The sequence below is a fragment of the Pleurodeles waltl genome, chromosome 10 (assembly GCF_031143425.1).
Source record: "Pleurodeles waltl isolate 20211129_DDA chromosome 10, aPleWal1.hap1.20221129, whole genome shotgun sequence".
NCBI classification, from domain to species: domain Eukaryota; kingdom Metazoa; phylum Chordata; class Amphibia; order Caudata; family Salamandridae; genus Pleurodeles; species Pleurodeles waltl.
The window spans coordinates 1,079,011,388-1,079,029,778 of record NC_090449.1 but is presented as its reverse complement, the minus strand read 5'-3'; the positions used below and the strand labels follow the sequence as shown (position 1 = coordinate 1,079,029,778).

Sequence of the window (18,391 nt, the reverse complement as noted above, 5' to 3'; positions counted from 1 at the left end):
ACTCTCCCTCACCAAGGACCCCACCAGCGCCAAGACCAACCTACAAGAAGGCATGAAGGACGTCGCAGATTGGATGAGGCTCAGCCGCCTAAAGCTGAACTCTGAAAAAACGGAAGTCCTCATCCTCGGCAACACCCCGTCCGCCTGGGACGACTCCTGGTGGCCCACGGCCCTCGGCACTGCACCGACCCCCACAGACCACGCCCGCAACCTCGGCTTTATCTTGGACCCTCTTCTCACCATGACCAAGCAAGTCAACGCCGTGTCCTCCGCCTGCTTCCTCACCCTCCGCATGCTCTGCAAGATCTTCCGCTGGATCCCCGCCGACACCAGAAAAACCGTGACCCACGCCCTCGTCACGAGCCGCCTGGACTACGGCAACACCCTCTACGCCGGGACCACAGCCAAACTCCAAAATCGCCTGCAACGCATTCAAAACGCCTCGGCCCGCCTCATCCTCGACGTACCCCGCAGCAGCCACATCTCCGCACACCTGAGACACCTGCATTGGCTCCCAGTCAGCAAAAGGATCACCTTCTGACTTCTCACCCACGCACACAAAGCCCTCCACGACAAAGGACCGGAATACCTCAACAGACGCCTCAACTTCTACGTCCCCACCCGCCCCCTCCGCTCCTCTGGCCTCGCACTCGCTGCTGTCCCTCGCATCCACCGCTCCACGGCGGGTGGGAGATCTTTCTCCTTCCTGGCGGCCAAGACCTGGAATTCCCTCCCCACCAGCCTCAGGACCACCCAGGACCACTCCGCTTTCCGAAGACTCCTAAAGACCTGGCTGTTCGAGCAGCGATAACCCCCCCTTTTTCCCCTAGCGCCTTGAGACCCGCACGGGTGAATAGGGTGCTTTATAAATGTTAATGATTTGATTATGATTTGATTTCTATATGTAGTGTGTGTTGGTGTATGTAGTGTGTGTCTGTGTATGTAGTGTGTCTGTATATATAGTGTGTGTCTGTGTGTGTATGCAGTGTGGGTATGTAGTGTATGTGTGTATGTGGTGTGTGTGTTTATGCAGTGTGCATGTAGTGTGTGTGTGCCTGTGCAAGTAGTGTGTGTCTGTATATGTAGTGTGTGTGTGTCTGTGTGTATGTAGTGTGTGTCTGTATATGTTGTGTGTGTGTTTGTGTGTAGTGTGTGTCAGTGTATGTAGTGTGTGTGACTGTGTGTATTTAGTGTGTGTCTGTATATGTAGTGTGTGTGTGTGAGTCTGTGACTGTATGTATGTAGTGTGTGTCTGTATATGCAGTGTGTGTCTGTGTGTGTATGTAGTGTGGGTATGTAGTGTATGTGTTTATGCAGTGTGCATGTAGTGTGTGTGTGTCTGTGTGTGTGTAGTGTGTGTCTGTATCTGTAGTGTGTGTGTGTGAGTGTGTGACTGTATGTATGTAGTGTGTGTCTGTATATGCAGTGTGTGTGTGTCTGTGTGTGTATATAGTGTGGATATGTAGTGTCTGTGTGTATGTGGTGTGTGTGTTTATGCAGTGTGCATGTAGTGTGTGTGTGTCTGTGTGTATGTAGTGTGTGTCTGTATATGCAGTGTGTGTGTGTCTGTGTGTGTATGTAGTGTGGGTATGTAGTGTCTGTGTGTATGTGGTGTGTGTGTTTATGCAGTGTGCATGTAGTGTGTGTGTATCTGTGTGTATGTAGTGTGTATCTGTATATGTAGTGTGTGTATGTGTGTGTGTGTCGGTGTATGTAGTGTGTGTCAGTATATGTAGTGTGCGTGACTGTGTGTATGTAGTGTGTGTCCGTATATGTAGTGTGTGTGTGTATGTAGTGTGTGTCTATATATGCAGTGTGTGTGTCTGTGTGTATGCAGTGTATGTATCTAGGGTGTGTATATGTAGTGTGTGTGTGTGAGTGTGTGTGTGACTGTATGTATGCAGTGTGTGTGTGCCTGTGCATGTAGTGTGTGTCTGTATATGTAGTGTGTTTGTGTGTCTGTGTGTATGCAGTGTATGCATGTAGTGTCTGTGTGTGTGTTCATGCAGTGTGCATGTAGTGTGTGTATATAGTGTGTGTGAACGTGTGCTATGTGATGACATGAGTTGTTGGCAGAAAGTTAAAGCTGTGTGTCTGTGAGACCTAAAAATGGCACTTCTACAACTGTACAACGCCCACTGGGTCCACCAGTGGAGCAGCAAACTCCACCTAATATGATGAAAATGCAGGGACCCAAAGCTTTCCTTAGGAGCCCACCGTCGGCGCTCACCAATGTTGTGGTCGCCTCATCTTGGTTTTACCCCATGCCGCCACCTTCCACAACCAACACTTCCCCTCACTTTTGTGGGTTCTTTCCCAGCCCGGCCCCCCTCCTTGTCACTGTTCTCCTTCTCCCTCCCTCTGCCCCCCTCTCCAGATCTCAGTCTGATGATCAAACCCAAGTCCCAGCTCCAAACATCAGTAGAGGTTCCACCAGGAGGCCCCACTGAGTGCACCCTGGGTTGGCTCACGGCTTCCACTTACCATGGGTGTAGTCTGAGAGCGCGAAGGGGTCCGGCGAGTCACGGCTCACCTCCTCCAGCAGCTGTCTGGGCACTGGAAGAGAAGTGCACAGTGTGAGGGGAGCAGTGGCAGACCCCAGAGGACTTGTGAGGTGACACTCTACAGAGCAACAACAGCACGCAGATGTGTGAGTGTGGAACATGCGTCCACCTGCACCACACCAAAGACCTCCTTACCTTTAGGAAACGTCTCAAGACCTGGCTGTTCGAGCAGTAGCAGCACAACCCGCCACCTCCCCTCAGCGCCTTGAGACCCTCACGGGTGAGCAGTGGGCTTTACAAATCCCTGATTGATTGATTGATTGAGGGGGCAGTGTCATGGATAGAATACCTGGATGTGGTACCGGGAAGCCCATTAGGGTAGCTGAGTGCTTTATAAGACACAATAATAAGAATAAGATGTCCCTCCCAGGCTTTATCTGCTCTTCATGGCTGCTGCAGCAGGTCATGTATTCAGTGTGAGCAGCGGGGGCGCCACGGGTCAGGGATGAGGCACCCTAGCAGAGCTGTGGCAGAGCTGTGGCTCTCTGAGTGTTAGTCTCTCTGCACCTGAACGGCCATAGATGGGGCAATCAGACAGATGTACAAAAGTATTTTACGATGACAAGACTCGCGAGTCACAAAATCTCTAGGTTTGTAACTGCAAAATACATATTTCGTATGTTAAAGAAATGTAGGAGTCAGAAAAAAGAGTTTCCAACTCGTAAAGTCAGTTTTCCAACCCTATGCGATTTGCTATTTCAAAGCAGCACAAAAGGAGCAACACTTCAAAATCGTGATTTGGCATGTGATATATCAGTGGTCTCTAGTCGCGACTCTTCTAAATAGTTGGTGACTGATTCTTAAAGGTGAAAGGGTCCCAAGTCTGCTCTGGGAATCCTGTTGGCAGCCATGTGGGGAATAGGTTGTGGACAGGGGACCACTACCTGCAGCCCCTAATGTTTCACCAAACAGGATTTTTAAAAACTTTTTTTAAGGCATCAATGGCTTCTTTAAGGATCATGGCCTCCTTTAAAAAAAATGTTTATAGTTTGGGAATGCAAACACAGTGATGGTGGCCTGCTGTCCCTTGTTGCCAACGATATGGGGTCGCAAATTGTGTTCTGCCTTTTTAATAGTCATTAGTCAGGTTATTCTGTGACCCCTTTGAATGGTGATTTTACAAAGTGACGTAATGCTACTTAGCTTGGTTTGCAGCATCAGAGTCCATTCAGCAAAATAGTTAGTGTAGACACCTGGCCCCATTTTTGTATGTCAGAGTCTCTTCACTGGAACAGCAGGGGACCCTACTTTCCAGAATTGAGGTGCATTGGCAATACTCTGCCTCTGCCTGTAGGTGCATGCACCGGGAGACGAAGGGCAGTGCAGTTCAGGATTGTGGTGCATTGGCAGGGCTCTGTATGTAGGTGCATGTACCGGGACATGGAGGACGCTGCAGTTCAGGATTGAGGTGCATTGGCAAGGGTCGGCCTCTGAGTGTGGGCCTCTGTATGGAACTGCAGTGGTCATGTTAGTTCAGGATTGGGGTGCATTGGCAGGGCTCTGTCTCTGTGTGTAGGTGCATGTACTGGGACATGGACGGTGCTGCAGTTCAGGACTGAGGTGCACTGGCAGGGTTCTGTCTCTGTATGTAGGTGCATGTACTGGGACATGGAGGGTGCTGCATTTCAGGATGGAGGTGCATTGGGAGGGCTCTGTCTCTGTGTGTAGGTGCATGTATTGGGACATGGAGGGTGCTGCAGTTCGGAATGGAGGTGCATTGGTAGGACTCTGTGTGTGTAGTTGCATGTACTGGGAAGCAATGGATGATGCAGTTCAGGATCGGGGTGCATTTGCAGGGTTCTGCATGTAGGTGCATGTACCGAGACATGGAGGACGCTGCAGTTCAGGATTGAGGTGCATTGGCAGGGTTCTGTCTCTGCATGTAGGTGCATGTACTGGGACATGGAAGAGGCTGCAGTTCAGGATTGAGGTGCATTGGCAAGGGTCAGCCTCTGAGTGTGGGTGCATGTACTGGGACATGGGCGGTGCTGCAGTTCAGGACTGAGGTGCACTGGCAGGGTTCTGTCTCTGTATGTAGGTGCATGTACTGGGACATGGACGGTGCTGCAGTTCAGGACTGAGGTGCACTGGCAGGGTTCTGTCTCTGTATGTAGGTGCATGTACTGGGACATGGAGGGTGCTGCATTTCAGGATGGAGGTGCATTGGGAGGGCTCTGTCTCTGTATGTAGGTGCATGTATTGGGACATGGAGGACGCTGCAGTTCAGGATTGGGGTGCATTGGGAGGGCTCTGTCTCTGTGTGTAGGTGCATGTACTGGGACATGGAGGGTGCTGCAGTTCGGAATGGAGGTGCATTGGTAGGACTCTGTGTGTGTAGTTGCATGTACTGGGAAGCAATGGATGATGCAGTTCAGGATCGGGGTGCATTGGCAGGGTTCTGCATGTAGGTGCATGTACCGAGACATGGAGGACGCTGCAGTTCAGGATTGAGGTGCATTGGCAGGGTTCTGTCTCTGCAAGTAGGTGCATGTACTGGGACATGGAAGACGCTGCAGTTAAGGATTGAGGTGCATTGGCAGGGCTCTGTCTCTGTGTGTAGGTGCATGTACTGGGAAGCGATGGATGATGCAGTTCAGGACTGAGGTGCATTAGCAGGGCTCGGCCTCTGTATGTAGGTGCATGTACTGGGACATGGAGGACGCTGCAGTTCAGGATTGAGGTGCATTGGGAGGGCTCTGTCTCTGTATGTAGGTGCATATACTGGGAAGCGATGGATGATGCAGTTCAGGACTGAGGTGTATTGGCAGGGTTCTGTCTCTGTGTGTAGGTGCATGTACTGGGACATGGAGGGTGCCCCAGCTCAGGATTGAGGTGCATTGGTAGGACTCTGTGTGTGTAGTTGCATGTACTGGGGAGCGATGGATAATGTAGTTCAGGATTGGGGTGCATTGCCAAGGCTCTGTCTCTGTGTGTAGGTGCATGTACTGGGACATGGAAGGTGCTGCAGTTCAGGATGGAGGTGCATTGGTAGGACTCTGTGTGTGTAAGTGCATGTAGGGGGAAGCGATGGCTGATGCAGTTCAGGATTGAGGTGCATTGGCAGGGTTCTGTCTCTGTGTGTAGGTGCATGTACTGAGACATGGAGGGTGCTGCAGCTCAGGATTGAGGTGCATTGGGAGGACTCTGTGTGTGTAGGTGCATGTACGGGGAAGTGATGGATGATGCAGTTCAAGATTGAGGTGCATTGGCAAGGGTCGGCTCTGAGTGTGGGCCTCTGTATGGAACGGCAGTGGTCACTTTAGGTCAAGTTTGAGGTGCATTGGCAGGGCTCTGTGTCTGTGTGTAGGTGCATGTACTGGGAAGCAAGCGATGGATGATGCAGTTCAGGACTGAGGTGCATTGGCAGGGTTCTGTCTCTGTGTGTAGGTGCATGTACTGAGAGACGAAAGGCGCTACAGTTCAGGATTGAGGTGCATTGGCATGGCTCTGCCTCTGTGTGTAGGTGCATGTACCGGGAGACGAAGGGCGCTACATTTCAGGATTGGGGTGCATTGGCAAGGGTCGGCCTCTGAGAGTGGGCCTCTGTATAGAACTGCAGCAGTCACTTTAGGTCAGGATTGGGGTGCATTGGCAGGACGCTGTGTGTGTGTGTGTAGGTGCATGTACTGACAGACGAAGGGCGCTGCAGTTCAGGATTGGGGTGCATTGGCAAGGGTCGGCCTCTGAGTGTAGGTGCATGTACCGGGAGACGAAGGGCGCTACAGTTCAGGATTGAGGTGCGTTGGCAGGCCTCTGAGTGTGGGCCTCTGTATGGAACTGCAGCAGTCACTTTAGGTCAGGATTGGGGTGCATTGGCAGGGCTCTGTCTCTGTGTAGGTGCATGTACTAAGAAGCGATGGATGATGCAGTTCAGGACTGAGGTGCATTGGCAGGGTTCTGTCTCTGTGTGTAGGTGCATGTACTGAGAGACGAAAGGTGCTACAGTTCAGGATTGGTGTGCATTGGCAGGGCTGGGTGTACATCTCCAGTAGAGGAGTGCTGTAGGGTACTGATAAGTTAATGACATCTGTGTGTGTCTCCCTGTACCTGAACACTAGGGCTGCTGCAGTTCAAGGCTCTCCTCCCTCACAGTCAGTGTCAGTCTTTAGTGGTCCATGGCTGTGATGAGTCTGACTCTTACCACAAGTGTAGGACACACTCAGCTCCTTCTTGACCCCCAGGAAGCAGGGATCCCCAAAGGTGGAGGCGTCAGCCATGATGGTGCAGTTCTGCTTCCCGTGGCACTTCCGGGATACCTTCCTGAGGGCAGCTGGAGACAGACACTCTGCAGAGAACAAAGAGGTTGCAGGTTACTGGGGGTCTGGTTCCAAACACTCTCCACAGGGGGGATACTGCACCAGGAGCCAGGCCCAAAAACACTGTGCAATTCAGCCACTCACATACCTCACTGACCCCCATACGCCCCCACACAACCCACCACCGGCGGCCCTCAGCACTGTGCAATCCAGTCACTCACATACCTCACTGATCCCCATAGGCCCCCACTTACAGCCCACCACCGGTGGCCCTCAACACTGCAATCCAGTCACTCACATACCTCACTGACCCACATACACCCCCACACAACCCACCACCGGCGGCCCTAAACACTGTGCAATCCAGTCACTCACATACCTCACTGACCCCCATAGACCCCCACACAACCTACCACCGGCGGCCCTCAACACGGTGCAATCCAGTCACTCACATACCTCACTGACCCCCATACAGCCCCACACAACCCACCACCGGCGGCCCTCAACACTGTGCAATCCAGTCATTCACATTCCTCACTGACCCCCATACAGCCCCACACAACCCCCACACAACCCACCACTGGTGGCTCTCAACACTGTGCAATCCAGTCACTCACAAACCTCACTGACCCCATAAACCCCCACACAACCCACCACAGGCGGCCCTCAACACTGTGCAATCCAGTCACTCACATACCTCACTAACCCCCATACGCCCCCACACACAAACTTCCACCGGCGGCCCTCAACACTGTGCAATCCAGTCACTCACATACCTCACAACCCGCCACCGGCATCCCTGAACACTGTGCAATCCAGTCACTCACATACCTCAGTGATCCCCATACGCCCCCACACACAACCCGCCACCGGCGGCCCTCAACACTGTGCAATCCAGTCACTCACATACCTCACTGACCCCCATACACCCCCACTTACAACCCACCACCGGCGGCCCTAAACACTGTGCAATCCAGTCACTCACATACCTCACTGACCCCATACACCCCCACACAACCCACCACCGGCGGCCCTCAACACCGTGCAATCCAGTCACTCACATACCTCACTGACCCCCCATACAGCCCCACACAACCCCCACACAACCCACCACTGGTGGCTCTCAACACTGTGCAATCCAGTCACTCACATACCTCACTGACCCCATAAACCCCACACAACCCACCACCGGGGGCCCTCAACACTGTGCAATCCAGTCACTCACATACCTCACTGATCCCCATAGGCCCCCACTTACAGCCCACCACCGGCGGCCCTCAACACTGCAATCCAGTCACTCATATACCTCACTGACCCACATACACCCCCTCACAACCCACCACTGGCGGCCATCAACACTGTGCAATCCAGTCACTCACAAACCTCACTGACCCCCATACAGCCCCACACAAACCACCACCGGCGGCCCTCAACACTGTGCAATCCAGTCATTCACATTCCTCACTGACCCCCATACAGCCCCACAAAACCCCCACACAACCCACCACTGGTGGCTCTCAACACTGTGCAATCCAGTCACTCACATACCTCACTGACCCCATAAACCCCACACAACCCACCACCGGCGGCCCTCAACACAGTGCAATCCAGTCACTCACATACCTCACAACCCACCACTGGCGGCCATCAACACTGTGCAATCCAGTCACTCACAAACCTCACTGACCCCCATACAGCCCCACACAACCCACCACCGGCGGCCCTCAACACTGTGCAATCCAGTCACTCACAAACCTCACTGACCCCATAAACCCCCACACAACCCACCACCGGCGGCCCTCAACACTGTGCAATCCAGTCACTCACATACCTCACTGACCCCCATACGCCCCCACACACAAACTTCCACCGGCGGCCCTCAACACTGTGGAATCCAGTCACTCACATACCTCACAACCCGCCACCGGCGGCCCTCAACACTGTGCAATCCAGTCACTCACATACCTCACTGACCCCCAAACACCCCCACACAACCCACCACTGGCGGCCCTAAACACTGTGCAATCCAGTCACTCACATACCTCACTGACCCCCATACACCCCCACTTACAACCCACCACCGGCGGCCCTCAACACTGTGCAATCCAGTCACTCACATACCTCACTGACCCCATACACCCCCACACAACCCACCACCGGCGGCCCTAAACACTGTGCAATCCAGTCACTCACATACCTCACAACCCGCCACCGGCGGCCCTCAACACCGTGCAATCCAGTCACTCACATACCTCACTGACCCCATAAACCCCACACAACCCACCACCAGCGGCCCGCAACACTGTGCAATCCAGTCACTCACATACCTCACTGACCCCCATATGCCCCCACACACAAACTTCCACCGGCGGCCCTCAACACTGTGCAATCCAGTCACTCACATACCTCACAACCCGCCACCGGCAGCCCTCAACACTGTGCAATCTAGTCACTCACATACCTCACTGACCCCCATACGCCCCCACACACAAACTTCCACCGGCGGCCCTCAACACTGTGCAATCCAGTCACTCACATACCTCACAACCCGCCACCGGCAGCCCAAAACACTGTGCAATCCAGTCACTCACATACCTCACTGACCCCCATGCACCCCCACATACAACCCACCAACGGCGGCCCTCAACACTGTGCAATCCAGTCACTCACATACCTCACTGACCCCCATACATCCACACACAACCCACCACCGGCGGCCCTCAACAATGTGCAATCCAGTCACTCACATACCTCACTGACCCCCATACAGCCACACACAACCCCCACACAACCCACCACTGGTGGCCCTCAACACTGTGCAATCCAGTCACTCAAATACCTCACTGACCCCCATACGCCCCCACATACAACCCACCACCGGTGGGCCTCAACACTGTGCAATCCAGTCACTCACATACCTCACTGACCCCCATACAGCCCCACACAACCCCCACACAACCCACCACTGGTGGCCCTCAACACTGTGCAATCCAGTCACTCACATACCTCACTGACCCCCATAGACCCCCACACAACCTACCACCGGCGGCCCTCAACACGGTGCAATCCAGTCACTCACATGCCTCACTGACCCCCATACGCCCCCACACAACCCACCACTGGCGGCCCTCAACACTGTGCAATCCAGTCACTCACATACCTCACAACCCACCACCGGCGGCCCTCAACACTGTGCAATCCAGTCACTCACATACCTCACTGACCACATACGCCCCCACATACACCCCACCACCGGCGGCCCTAAACACTGTGCAATCTAGTCACTCACATAACTCACTGACCCCCATACACCCCCACACACAACCTGCCACCGGCAGTCCTCAACACTGTGCATTCCAGTCACTCACATACCTCACAACCCGCCACCGGCAGCCCTCAATACTGTGCAATCCAGTCACTCACATACCTCACTGACCCCCATACACCCCCTCACAACCCGCCACCGGCGGCCCTCAACACTGTGCAATCCAGTCACTCACATACCTCACAACCCGCCACCGGCGGCCCTCAACACTGTGCAATCCAGTCACTCACATACCTCACTGACCCCCCATACAGCCCCACACAACCCCCACACAACCCACCACTGGTGGCTCTCAACACTGTGCAATCCAGTCACTCACATACCTCACTGACCCCATAAACCCCACACAACCCACCACCGGCGGCCCTCAACACTGTGCAATCCAGTCACTCACATACCTCACTGATCCCCATAGGCCCCCACTTACAGCCCACCACCGGCGGCCCTCAACACTGCAATCCAGTCACTCACATACCTCACTGACCCACATACACCCCCACACAACCCACCACCGGCGGCCCTCAACACAGTGCAATCCAGTCACTCACATACCTCACAACCCACCACTGGCGGCCATCAACACTGTGCAATCCAGTCACTCACAAACCTCACTGACCCCCATACAGCCCCACACAACCCACCACCGGCGGCCCTCAACACTGTGCAATCCAGTCATTCACATTCCTCACTGACCCCCATACAGCCCCACAAAACCCCCACACAAACCACCACTGGTGGCTCTCAACACTGTGCAATCCAGTCACTCACAAACCTCACTGACCCCATAAACCCCCACACAACCCACCACCGGCGGCCCTCAACACTGTGCAATCCAGTCACTCACATACCTCACTGACCCCCGTACGCCCCCACACACAAACTTCCACTGGCGGCCCTCAACACTGTGCAATCCAGTCACTCACATACCTCACAACCCGCCACCGGCGGTCCTCAACACTGTGCAATCCAGTCACTCACATACCTCACTGACCCCCAAACACCCCCACACAACCCACCACTGGCGGCCCTAAACACTGTGCAATCCAGTCACTCACATACCTCACTGACCCCCATACACCCCCACTTACAACCCACCACCGGCGGCCCTCAACACTGTGCAATCCAGTCACTCACATACCTCACTGACCCCATACACCCCCACACAACCCACCACCGGCGGCCCTAAACAGTGTGCAATCCAGTCACTCACATACCTCACAACCCGCCACTGGCGGCCCTCAACACCGTGCAATCCAGTCACTCACATACCTCAATGACCCCCCATACAGGCCCACACAACCCCCACACAACCCACCACTGGTGGCTCTCAACACTGTGCAATCCAGTCACTCACATACCTCACTGACCCCATAAACCCCACACAACCCACCACCAGCGGCCCTCAACACTGTGCAATCCAGTCACTCACATACCTCACTGACCCCCATATGCCCCCACACACAAACTTCCACCGGCGGCCCTCAACACTGTGCAATCCAGTCACTCACATACCTCACTGACCCCCATACGCCCCCACACACAAACTTCCACCGGCGGCCCTCAACACTGTGCAATCCAGTCACTCACATACCTCACAACCCGCCACCGGCAGCCCAAAACACTGTGCAATCCAGTCACTCACATACCTCACTGACCCCCATGCACCCCCACATACAACCCACCAACGGCGGCCCTCAACACTGTGCAATCCAGTCACTCACATACCTCACTGACCCCCATACATCCACACACAACCCACCACCGGCGGCCCTCAACACTGTGCAATCCAGTCACTCACATACCTCACTGACCCCCATACAGCCACACACAACCCCCACACAACCCACCACTGGTGGCCCTCAACACTGTGCAATCCAGTCACTCACATACCTCACTGACCCCCATACGCCCCCACATACAACCCACCACCGGTGGGCCTCAACACTGTGCAATCCAGTCACTCACATACCTCACTGACCCCCATACAGCCCCACACAACCCCCACACAACCCACCACTGGTGGCCCTCAACACTGTGCAATCCAGTCACTCACATACCTCACTGACCCCCATAGACCCCCACACAACCTACCACCTGCGGCCCTCAACACGGTGCAATCCAGTCACTCACATGCCTCACTGACCCCCATACGCCCCCACACAACCCACCACTGGCGGCCCTCAACACTGTGCAATCCAGTCACTCACATACCTCACAACCCACCACCGGCGGCCCTCAGCACTGTGCAATCCAGTCACTCACATACCTCACTGACCACATACGCCCCCACATACACCCCACCACCGGCGGCCCTAAACACTGTGCAATCTAGTCACTCACATAACTCACTGACCCCCATACACCCCCACACACAACCTGCCACCGGCAGTCCTCAACACTGTGCATTCCAGTCACTCACATACCTCGCAACCCGCCACCGGCAGCCCTCAATACTGTGCAATCCAGTCACTCACATACCTCACTGACCCCCATACACCCCCTCACAACCCGCCACCGGCGGCCCTCAACACTGTGCAATCCAGTCACTCACGTACCTCACTGACCCTTCTATGCCCCCACACACAACCCGCCAACGGCGGCCCTCAACACTGTGCAATCCAGTCACTCACATACCTCACAGACCCCCATACGCCCCCCACACAACCTGCCACAGGTGGCCCTCACCATGGTGCAATCCAGTAACTCACATACCTCACTGACCCCCATATGCCTCCACACACAACCCGCCACCGGCGGCCCTCAACACTGTGCAATCCAGTCACTCACATACCTCACTGACCCCCATAAACCCCCACACACAACCTGCCACTGGCGGCCCTCAACACGGTGTAATCCAGTCACTCACATACCTCACTGACCGCCACCGGCGCCCCTCAACACTGTGCAATCCAGTCACTCACATACCTCACTGACCCCCATACGCCCCCCCCCACACAACCTGCCACCAGCGGCCCTCAACACGGTGCAATCCAGTCACCCACATACCTCACTGACCCCCATACGCCCCCACACACAATTCGCCATAGGCGGCCCTCAACACTGTGCAATCCAGTCACTCACACAACTCACTGACCCCAATACACCCCCACACACAAACTGCTACCGGCGGCCCTCAACACGGTGCAATCCAGTCACTCACATACCTCACAACCCACCACTGGCGGCCATCAACACTGTGCAATCCAGTCACTCACATACCTCACTGACCCTCATACAGCCCCACACAACCCACCACCGGCGGCCCTCAACACTGTGCAATCCAGTCATTCACATTCCTCACTGACCCCCATACAGCCCCACACAACCCCCACACAACCCACCACTGGTGGCTCTCAACACTGTGCAATCCAGTCACTCACAAACCTCACTGACCCCATAAACCCCCACACAACCCACCACCGGCGGCCCTCAACACTGTGCAATCCAGTCACTCACATACCTCACTGACCCCCATACGCCCCCACACACAAACTTCCACTGGCGGCCCTCAACACTGTGCAATCCAGTCACTCACATACCTCACAACCCGCCACCGGCAGCCCTGAACACTGTGCAATCCAGTCACTCACATACCTCAGTGATCCCCATACGCCCCCACACACAACCCGCCACCGGCGGCCCTCAACACTGTGCAATCCAGTCACTCACATACCTCACTGACCCCCAAACACCCCCACACAACCCACCACTGGTGGCCCTAAACACTGTGCAATCCAGTCACTCACATACCTCACTGACCCCCATACACCCCCACTTACAACCCACCACCGGCGGCCCTCAACACTGTGCAATCCAGTCACTCACATACCTCACTGACCCCATACACCCCCACACAACCCACCACCGGCGGCCCTAAACACTGTGCAATCCAGTCACTCACATACCTCACAACCCGCCACCGGCGGCCCTCAACACCGTGCAATCCAGTCACTCACATACCTCACTGACCCCCCATACAGCCCCACACAACCCCCACACAACCCACCACTGCTGGCTCTCAACACTGTGCAATCCAGTCACTCACATACCTCACTGACCCCATAAACCCCACACAACCCACCACCGGCGGCCCTCAACACTGTGCAATCCAGTCACTCACATACCTCACTGACCCCCATACACCCCCACACACAAACTTCCACCGGCGGCCCTCAACACTGTGCAATCCAGTCACTCACATACCTCACAACCCGCCACCGGCAGCCCTCAACACTGTGCAATCTAGTCACTCACATACCTCACAGACCCCCATACGCCCCCACATACAAACTTCCACCGGCGGCCCTCAACACTGTGCAATCCAGTCACTCACATACCTCACAACCCGCCACCGGCAGCCCAAAACACTGTGCAATCCAGTCACTCACATACCTCACTGACCCCCATGCACCCCCACATACAACCCACCAACGGCGGCCCTCAACACTGTGCAATCCAGTCACTCACATACCTCACTGACCCCCATACAGCCACACACAACCCACCACCGGCGGCCCTCAACACTGTGCAATCCAGTCACTCACATACCTCACTGACCCCCATACAGCCACACACAACCCCCACACAACCCACCACTGGTGGATTTCAACACTGGGCAATCCAGTCACTCAAATACCTCACTGACCCCCATACGCCCCCACATACAATCCACCACCGGTGGCCCTCAACACTGTGCAATCCAGTCACTCACATACCTCACTGTCCCCCATACAGCCCCACACAACCCCCACACAACCCACCACTGGTGGCCCTCAACACTCTGCAATCCAGTCACTCACATACCTCACTGACCCCCATAGACCCCCACACAACCTACCACCAGCGGCCCTCAACACGGTGCAATCCAGTCACTCACATGCCTCACTGACCCCCATACGCCCCCACACAACCCACCACTGGCGGCCCTCAACACTGTGCAATCCAGTCACTCACATACCTCACAACCCACCACCGGCGGCCCTCAACACTGTGCAATCCAGTCACTCACATACCTCACTGACCACATACGCCCCCACATACACCCCACCACCGGCGGCCCTAAACACTGTGCAATCTAGTCACTCACATAACTCACTGACCCCCATACACCCCCACACACAACCTGCCACCGGCAGTCCTCAACACTGTGCATTCCAGTCACTCTCATACCTCACAACCCGCCATCGGCAGCCCTCAATACTGTGCAATCCAGTCACTCACATACCTCACTGACCCCCATACACCCCCTCACAACCAGCCACCGGCGGCCCTCAACACTGTGCAATCCAGTCACTCACGTACCTCACTGACCCTCTTATGACCCCACACACAACCCGCCAACGGCGGCCCTCAACACTGAGCAATCCAGTCACTCACATACCTCACAGACCCCCATACGCCCCCCACACAACCTGCCACAGGTGGCCCTCAACACGGTGCAATCCAGTAACTCACATACCTCACTGACCCCCATATGCCTCCACACACAACCCGCCACCGGCGGCCCTCAACACTGTGCAATCCAGTCACTCACATACCTCACTGACCCCCATACACCCCCACACACAACCTGCCACTGGCGGCCCTCAACACGGTGCAATCCAGTCACTCACATACCTCACTGACCGCCACCGGCGCCCCTAAACACTGTGCAATCCAGTCACTCACATACCTCACTGACCCCCATACGCCCCCCCCACACAACCTGCCACCAGCGGCCCTCAACACGGTGCAATCCAGTCACCCACATACCTCACTGACCCCCATACGCCCCCACACACAATTCGCCACAGGCGGCCCTCAACACTGTGCAATCCAGTCACTCACAAAACTCACTGACCCCCATACACCCCCACACACAACCTGCTACCGGCGGCCCTCAACACGGTGCAATCCAGTCACTCACATACCTCACTGACCCCCATACACCTCCACACAACCCACCACCGGCGGCCCTAAATACTGTGCAATCCAGTCACTCATATACCTCACTGACCCCCATACACCCCCACACAACCCACCACTGGTGGCCCTCAACACTGTTCAATCCAGTCACTCACATACCTCACAACCCACCACCGGCGGCCCTCAACACTGTGCAATCCAGTCACTCACATTCCTCACTGACCCCCATACGCCCCCACATACAACCCACCACCGGCGGCCCTAAACACTGTGCAATCCAGTCGCTCACATACTTCACTGACCCCCATACAACCCCACACACAACCTGCCACCGGCAGTCCTCAACACTGTGCAATCCAGTCAGTCACATACCTCACAACCCGCCACCGGCGGCCCTCAACACTGTGCAATCCAGTCACTCACATACCTCACTGACCCCCATACAACCGACAACCGGCGGCCCTCAACACTGTGCAATCCAGTCACTCACGTACCTCACTGACCCCCTTATGCCCCCACACACAACCCGCCACCGGCGGCCCTCAACACTGTGCAATCCAGTCACTCACATACCTCACAGACCCCCATACGCCCTCCACACAACCTGCCACAGGTGGCCCTCAACACGGTGCAATCCATAAACTCACATAACTCACTGATCCCCATACACCCCCACACACAACCTGCCACTGGCGGCCCTCAAAACTGTGCAATCCAGTCACTCACATACCTCACTGACCCCCATACACCCCCACTTACAACCCACCACCGGCGGCCCTCAACACTGTGCAATCCAGTCACTCACATACCTCACTGACCCCATACACCCCCACACAACCCACCACTGGCGGCCCTAAACACTGTGCAATCCAGTCACTCACATACCTCACTGACCCCCCATACAGCCCCACACAACCCCCACACAACCCACCACTGGTGGCTCTCAACACTGTGCAATCCAGTCACTCACATACCTCACTGACCCCATAAACCCCACACAACCCACCACCGGCGGCCCTCAACACTGTGCAATCCAGTCACTCACATACCTCACTGACCCCCATACGCCCCCACACACAAACTTCCACCGGCGGCCCTCAACACTGTGCAATCCAGTCACTCACATACCTCACAACCCGCCACCGGCAGCCCTCAACACTGTGCAATCTAGTCACTCACATACCTCACTGACCCCCTATACGGCCCCACACACAAACTTCCACCGGCGGCCTTCAACACTGTGCAATCCAGTCACTCACATACCTCACAACCCGCCACCGGCAGCCCAAAACACTGTGCAATCCAGTCACTCACATACCTCACTGACCCCCATGCACCCCCACATACAACCCACCAACGGCGGCCCTCAACACTGTGCAATCCAGTCACTCACATACCTCACTGACCCCCATACAGCCACACACAACCCACCACCGGCGGCCCTCAACACTGTGCAATCCAGTCACTCACATACCTCACTGACCCCCATACAGCCACACACAACCCCCACACAACCCACCACTGGTGGATTTCAACACTGTGCAATCCAGTCACTCAAATACCTCACTGACCCCCATACGCCCCCACATACAACCCACCACCGGTGGCCCTCAACACTGTGCAATCCAGTCACTCACATACCTCACTGTCCCCCATACAGCCCCACACAACCCCCACACAACCCACCACTGGTGGCCCTCAACACTGTGCATTCCAGTCACTCACATACCTCACAACCCGCCACCGGCAGCCCTCAATACTGTGCAATCCAGTCACTCACATACCTCACTGACCCCATACACCCCCTCACAACCCGCCACCGGCGGCCCTCAACACTGTGCAATCCAGTCACTCACGTACCTCACTGACCCCCATACGCCCCCCACACAACCTGCCACAGGTGGCCCTCAACACGGTGCAATCCAGTAACTCACATACCTCACTGACCCCCATATGCCTCCACACACAAGCCGCCACCGGCGGCCCTCAACACTGTGCAATCCAGTCACTCACATACCTCACTGACCCCCATACACCCCCACACACAACCTGCCACTGGCGGTCCTCAACACGGTGCAATCCAGTCACTCACATACCTCACTGACCGCCACCGGCGCCCCTCAACACTGTGCAATCCAGTCACTCACATACCTCACTGACCCACATACGCACCCCCCACACAACCTGCCACCAGCGGCCCTCAACACGGTGCAATCCAGTCACCCACATACCTCACTGACCCCCATACGCCCCCACACACAATTCGCCACAGGCGGCCCTCAACACTGTGCAATCCAGTCACTCACAAAACTCACTGACCCCCATACACCCCCACACACAAC

General features: G+C 55.5%; 1 protein-coding gene across 3 annotated transcripts in view; it reads right to left on the bottom strand.

The window, feature by feature from the left end:
- Positions 1-18,391, bottom strand: part of LOC138262277 (protein eva-1 homolog C-like) — a 272,791-nt gene that overhangs the window by 35,860 nt on the left and 218,540 nt on the right. For all 3 annotated transcript variants that reach the window (XM_069212164.1, XM_069212165.1, XM_069212166.1), the window contains 2 exons: positions 6,706-6,849; positions 2,485-2,556 (listed from right to left, as the gene is read on the bottom strand). In XM_069212164.1, the coding sequence (XP_069068265.1) occupies positions 2,485-2,556; positions 6,706-6,849 (216 nt within the window). The remainder of the gene's footprint in view (positions 1-2,484; positions 2,557-6,705; positions 6,850-18,391) is intronic.